Source organism: Coffea eugenioides, chromosome 9, assembly GCF_003713205.1.
Source record: "Coffea eugenioides isolate CCC68of chromosome 9, Ceug_1.0, whole genome shotgun sequence".
NCBI classification, from domain to species: domain Eukaryota; kingdom Viridiplantae; phylum Streptophyta; class Magnoliopsida; order Gentianales; family Rubiaceae; genus Coffea; species Coffea eugenioides.
Genome location: NC_040043.1, coordinates 2098560 through 2105187, shown reverse-complemented (window position 1 = coordinate 2105187; position 6628 = coordinate 2098560). Strand labels below are relative to the sequence as shown.

General features: G+C 37.2%; 1 protein-coding gene across 1 annotated transcript in view; it reads left to right on the top strand.

Moving 5' to 3' along the window:
• The window catches only part of LOC113783293 (long-chain-alcohol oxidase FAO1-like), an 8677-nt gene extending 3408 nt beyond the window's left edge, over positions 1–5269 (top strand). Inside the window, exons 6-8 of the mRNA XM_027329385.1 lie at positions 4–215; positions 323–595; positions 3361–5269. Of these exons, the coding sequence (XP_027185186.1) occupies positions 4–215; positions 323–595; positions 3361–5106 (2231 nt within the window). The 3' untranslated portion in view covers positions 5107–5269. The remainder of the gene's footprint in view (positions 1–3; positions 216–322; positions 596–3360) is intronic.
• Positions 5270–6628: the final 1359 nt, after the last annotated feature.

The following is a 6628-nucleotide window of genomic DNA, read 5'->3' as shown; positions in this document are numbered from 1 at the left end:
GCCATCCTCTGCTGAGGGAAGGGAGAAGAGAAACAAAATACAGCCATGGTTTTTCTTCATCCGAATTGGAAGCTTTAACTGGCATGTGTGAGGCTTTTATACCACCTTTGCCGTTGAATAATTCTCCAGAGATCGTTGGGAAAGATGGCAAAACTAAAGAAGCTATTCAGTCTTTTTACAAATCTTCAGGCGCTCAGTACCCAAACCCTGATGAGGTAATAAAGAATTGCCAGAGCGCATTACGCTCATTAAAAACACCTGATGACTTATTTGATTTAAGTGCTTATGGAAGTGATGTTACATGTTTTGGATGTTTATTCAGGTTGCTGAACTTGTAGTGAAGAGAGGATTTCTGGAGGCTGTGATCTTGGTAAGAATCCTGTTGATAATTCTTTCAACAAGGCTGGGGACTCTGTTGCTATGTGGGGCCCTGTGTTTTGGTAAAAATTGGCCGTACATCAACAAGTTTTCAGACATCCCAGTTGAAGACAGAGAGAAAGTTATCCAGAAATGGCTCAAGCATCGGTTCCTTACTCCCATCAGGCTGCCATTTGTACTTATCAAGTTCTTGTGTCTTTACGCCTTCTTCACTCAGGTAATGACATTCCCGGCAGGCCTAGTCTCTGATCAGGCTGACATATTTCAGTTTTGTTCTTAGATACTGAAGTTTGCATATATGATTTTTCTGTTGGGGCAAATAAACTGAGAGTCAAAATGATTCCAGCTCGATGCTTTTCTCCTTTACTTTATGGGATAATTTCATAAACCTCCCCTGAGGTTTCTGATAATTCACTAGCCTCCCCTAAAGTTTGTAAAATTACACAAATCTCCCCTAAGGTTAAGATTTTGATAACAAATTTAGTCCAATTACAAAAAGTAACATCAAAAAAGTATTTCAAGGAGAAAGATGAAACTTTTATTTCATAAATATCCCTTATGCGTGTATATAAGTCATATTAGTAAAAAAATAAAAATAATTAAAATTTAGAAACAATTAATACATACATTTAACCATTCAAAAAGTTCATATTTAATAAATTAAACAACACAAATAAGTAATAAAACTACACCAATGAATACAAGATTCAGCAAAGCAGACTAATCATCTCTTTTAACATGATATTTGCTATGATTCTCATGATTTTGAACAGAAAAGTTTTCAAATTTTGTCTTTTTTTTTCCTTCCTTCCAATTTTCTTTGAAACTCTTAAAGTTGCGACAATTGTAAAGTAATTTCATGGAAATGAAGGAGATAATTGTAAAATAATTTTATGGGAATAAGGGAGAAATAAGGGGGAGAAAAGACAAAATTCAAAAATTTTTCTATTCAAAATCACAAGAATCATAGTAAACATCATGTTAAAAAAGATGATTAGTCTGTTTTGCTGAATCTTGTAATCATTAATGTAGTTTTGTTGTTTATTTATGTTATCTGATTTATTAAATATGAATTTTTTGAGTAGTTAAATGTGCGTATTAATTATTTCTGACTTTTAATTATTTTTATTCTTTTACTAATATTACTTATATACATGCATAAGGGGTATTTATGAAATAAAAGTTTTATCTTTCTGTTTAAAGTACTTTTTTAATGTTACTTTTTCTAATTGGACTAACTTTGTTATCAAAACTTTAACGTCAATGGAGGTTTGTATAATTTTACAAACTTCAAGGGAGGTGAGTGAAATTGTCAAAATCTCAAAGAAGGTTTCTAAAATTATCTCTTATTTTATTGATGAAAGGTTTTATGGTCTTGAAAGGACAGTTAAGGGTCCCAAAAGCAGCTGTTTTTTTTTCCCAACAATGATGTAATCACAATAAATAAATTATGTTTGACAGGTAATGCATATGATTTGCGCTCAAATGGAACTGTTAAGTATTGTATCAAGTAGTATTTTACCCAAATTCACTTGCATGCATAGGCGTGTCTTAGGTTTTCATTGACCAATTCTTTAAGCATACAAAATGCACTTAGAAAATTTGCTGTCACCCAGTCTTGTGTTATGCCAAATAACTTTACTGAAACCATATACATCCATTAGTATGTGAGGCAGCTCAAAAAGTTCGATTCACTAGATCATGGTAGGCAAGGATGGCCCAGAAAATTGAGTAGTCATAACTGAAAGCCACAAACAATGGCCAAGAAAGATTAGCTTATCTCCTTGGTTTTCCACTTTACTGTCATCAACAGCAATAGATGAGCTGTCTCTGACCAATGAAATTTCTTGTTCTTTAACGAAAAGCACTGTGAGTTCCAAAAACAGTAGCAAGGTTAACAATTTTGTCATCTTACTCTGATTTAGCTGTTTTGTCCTTTTTCACTTTTACCTGAATTGAGGTTAGGTGAGAAATGAAATTTGTCCTTTTATTGGGTTGAGAATTGAGATTAGTGTCTCACCACTATAACTGACCTTTATTTTTATTTTTAATTTTTTTGGTGCAATGACCCTTGCTTTTACAAAAACAGTCAAAAGTGTAATTCACTCAAAGCTGGCCCTTTCCAGAAACAGATGTTTATACTGATAGCTATATTTCCACAATCAAATCAGAGCTGCGAAATTATCTTGGTTTCGTTGTTCTTGACTGGTAGTTTGTGCCAAAGTACACAAATCATCGTTGATCAGTTCTTTTTAGTTCTACTTTCAAGTCAGATGGATAGTTCTTGAAAAAATCAAGACCCCTAATGATGTTGGACAAGTATCCTTTTTCTTGTGGTAGAATGATATTATAGCAGCCTGACTTGATTGTCCATCTACCTGTGAATTTTGCTTACTTTAATTCCAGAAGAATAGAGGATAGACAAGGTTCACAAAAACTTTCTAATTCTACATCTTTCCCTTTCCTTTCTCACTATGACAATAGATATATACATCAGGTTAAGTTCACTTACCACTTGGGGCAAGACTGCACAAAATCTACCGTTCAGAAATTTATTGTTTACAAATTTGAGAAGTATAATCTTCAGGGTACGTTAATATACTGTAAATATTTGGAGCAGCAAAATGCATTTTTAGTGACAATTGCTGTGCATATAATGACAAACAGAGTTTTAGTATACCCTCTTCACCATTTTCCTCAAATGGAAAACATGTTTCAAAAGTATGACGTTGAAGTTTGTGAATTGAGCTAGTTTGCCCCTATGATAACTTTCCTTGTCTGTGATAGGATAGCAAACTTAGTAACTGATGCAGTGAAATCTTCACTATCCAGGGATAAGGGCTTATTGTAAAGGATGCGAATTGTATATCTCTTGAGTTGTTCTTAAAATCTAACTAATATGTCGAATCACATTTAAATGTCATTATATACCATCCAAATCCTTTTCCAAGGCACATGGTTTGATATCTCAACTTGTCATAGGTATGGGAAGATTTAAAAAATCCAGCATGGGAAGCCATGGACTATCAGGTGGATAATCGCAAGGACTCATCAACTACGCCACATGAGAAACCTCTAATGAAAGGGATGGTAGAGACCACACATGAAACTGAGTCAACTATCGTCAGCTCCCTCGTCCAGAAAGGCCTCAGAGTCGCAGAAGATCCTAAAGAGAAGCTCTACAAGATCAAATGTGATGTAGTAATAGTTGGTTCAGGGTGTGGTGGAGGAGTTGCAGCTGCTGTTCTCGCAAAATCTGGTCAGAAAGTAGTTGTCATTGAGAAAGGAAATTATTTCACTAAGACAGACTACTCTTCCCTAGAAGGACCCTCCATGAATGAATTATATGAATCAGGAGGAATCCTTGCAACGCTGGATGGAAAGATGTTGATGCTAGCAGGATCAACAGTAGGGGGTGGTTCTGCTGTTAATTGGTCAGCTTGCCTCAAAACACCTATGTCTGTGCTCCAGGAATGGGCCAAGGATTGCCAAATTCCGCTTTTCACAAGTTCCCAATATATATCTGCCATGGATACAGTCTCTCAAAGAATTGGTGTTACAGAGAAATGTAGCGAAGAGGGGTTCCAGAACCAGATCCTCCGTCAAGGTTGCGAAAAGCTTGGGCTTGGAGTTGAATCTGTACCAAGGAACTCCTCAGAAAACCATTACTGTGGTTCTTGTAACTATGGTTGTAGAACAGGAGATAAAAAAGGAACTGATTCAACTTGGCTGGTAGATGCTGTGGCTTGTGGTGCAGTGATTATAACAGGATGCAAAGCTGATAAGTTTGTACTCGAAAAGAATAAATATGGGAGATCGAGAAAGAGTAAATGTTTGGGAGTGATTGCTAAGTGTTTGAATGGAGATATCACAAACAGAATATGCATTGAAGCTAAAGGGACAATCTCAGCATGTGGATCTCTTCTGACTCCTCCTCTAATGATCTCTAGTGGTCTGACGAATCAACATATTGGAAGGAACCTTCATCTACATCCAGTATTAATGGCTTGGGGATACTTTCCAGAGTCCGATTCAGTGCTCAAGGGAAAAATCTACGAGGGAGGCATAATCACCTCTGTCCATAAAGTGGGATCAGATGATTCCAGTGTAAGAGCCCTTATAGAATCTCCTGCTTTAGGACCAGGATCATTTGCAGCATTACGCCCTTGGGAATCCGGGCTTGAAACAAAGAAAAGGATACTGAAGTATGCCAGAACAGCTCATTTATTTTCGATGATTAGAGACAGAGGATCAGGAGAAGTCAGGGCAGAGGGAAGGATAAGCTACACTTTCGATGCAACAGACAGAGAGAACATCACAGCAGGGTTGCGTCAAGCATTGATGATTTTGGTAGCAGCAGGAGCTGTTGAAGTAGGTACACTTCAGAGCAATGGACAGAAATTCAAATGCAAGGGTACTAGTGAAAGAGAGTTAGAAGAGTTTCTTGATGAAGTGACAGCAGCAGAGGGACCAAAATCTTTAGTACAGAATTGGACAACATATTTTTCTGCTCACCAAATGGGGAGTTGCAGAATGGGGCAGAGTGAAAAAGTCAGTGCTGTGGATGAGAATGGAGAGAGTTGGGAGGCAGAAGATCTATTTGTTTGTGATGCTAGTGTTCTGCCCGGTGCTGTTGGTGTCAATCCAATGATCACTATCCAGTCAACAGCATTTTGCCTCTCGAATAAGATAGCAGAGATTTTGAAAGAACGAAAGTTCTCAGATTGAGCTAATTTTTCTTGCCTTTGTGCTTTGATGTTGTCAGAACAAACAACATTGGAGTGTTGCATGTGAGAAGCACAGAAGAAACCTAAACTTGTAAAAAAAAGCATCCAATTTTCAGTTTTTGATTTGTCAAGTTTGTAAATTAAATGGTGGATCATACTGTCAATTATTCTACTTCGCTGTTAGCATTTAATTTGTCCACAAAAACACCAACAGCTTCATACGAATGGATAGATTGAAAAAGCCTCTTAGAAAGCAGAAGCAACTTCAAGACACCGAAACAACTCCAGATGCTCGGTTACAGAACTGCTAAGTAAAAGAAAATCAATTCTAGTTACAAGCCAAAGAAAACAAAATAAGAAAAAAGTAGCTTATTTGCCTGAGAACTAAATTTTCACACTTCACTAGCCTTTGACAATGAACCAGAAACACATAAAACCAAAGGAATTAGAACCCAAGGAATAAATGTTGAATTCATCAACAAATTTGCCTTTTGATGTCTGATTAGTTGTGCATTCAAGTTACTAGTGACACTACATCATCAGAATAAAGCACGATTTGCGCCTGTCTCATCAATTTATAATTGCTACTGATGTGAAACCCCGATCTAGACAACCAAAACACCATGGCTTAGGCAGCGGAAATTTGACCCAATTAATCCCTAGAAGTCACGAACAATTTTGATATTATCTCAACCCGTAACTACTCGAATTAACGAACCAAATTGGAGGTCGTAGAACGCCACAATCAAGGAGATACTCGATTGATAAGTCCGGGTGAATAACTTGAGAAGATTCTCAAGTATTCAAAGGAAACTCTCTTGCCAAAGAGAAAGTGAAAACTCACTAATTGTATTTAATAGCCAAAAACTGATCCCAAAATAATGAGGAAGTGGGGCTATTTATAGCCCTTACAAGCATTAACCCTAATTCAAAAATTGACCAAACTACCCTACATACTTAAGGAAGATTTTGGGCCTCACTTACTAACAAATGGGCCGCAATTAAACTAGCTTAATTACCTAGACTTTCTAAAGCGAGAAATAACCAAAATCAACGAGGAAAATCAAATAATCCTACTAAACTCAAGTATTCGTGCAATCAACTGGTCTTCACTTGAATCTTCCAATTCCCCATGTGCTTGAATGGGCCTTGGTCTTTATATTCTCATCATTCCCCTCCTCTTAAAGGCGATTTGTCCCCAAATCATGACTCTCTTACAAAACAAAAGTGATGAGAGCATGTGTATAGTCACCAAGCAGCCTGCATGTCGCCTTCTTAAGCGAAGAATGATCATGACATCCTTGTGTGGAACAAGGACAACTCGTGGTGGTGGTAGATACATGTTGCGGACAGCAAGATTTCCATGACAATGGTCACACAAGCGACGTCTCAACCCTATGGGTGGATCGTGAGCGGACGCCCGGTGAACCAAGGTTTGGTTGGACTGCGAGTTGTACGCATCAAGACGTGCAAACACTGCATCAAAGGCCAATGTAACTCGACTAGTGTTGGTTGGAATTACT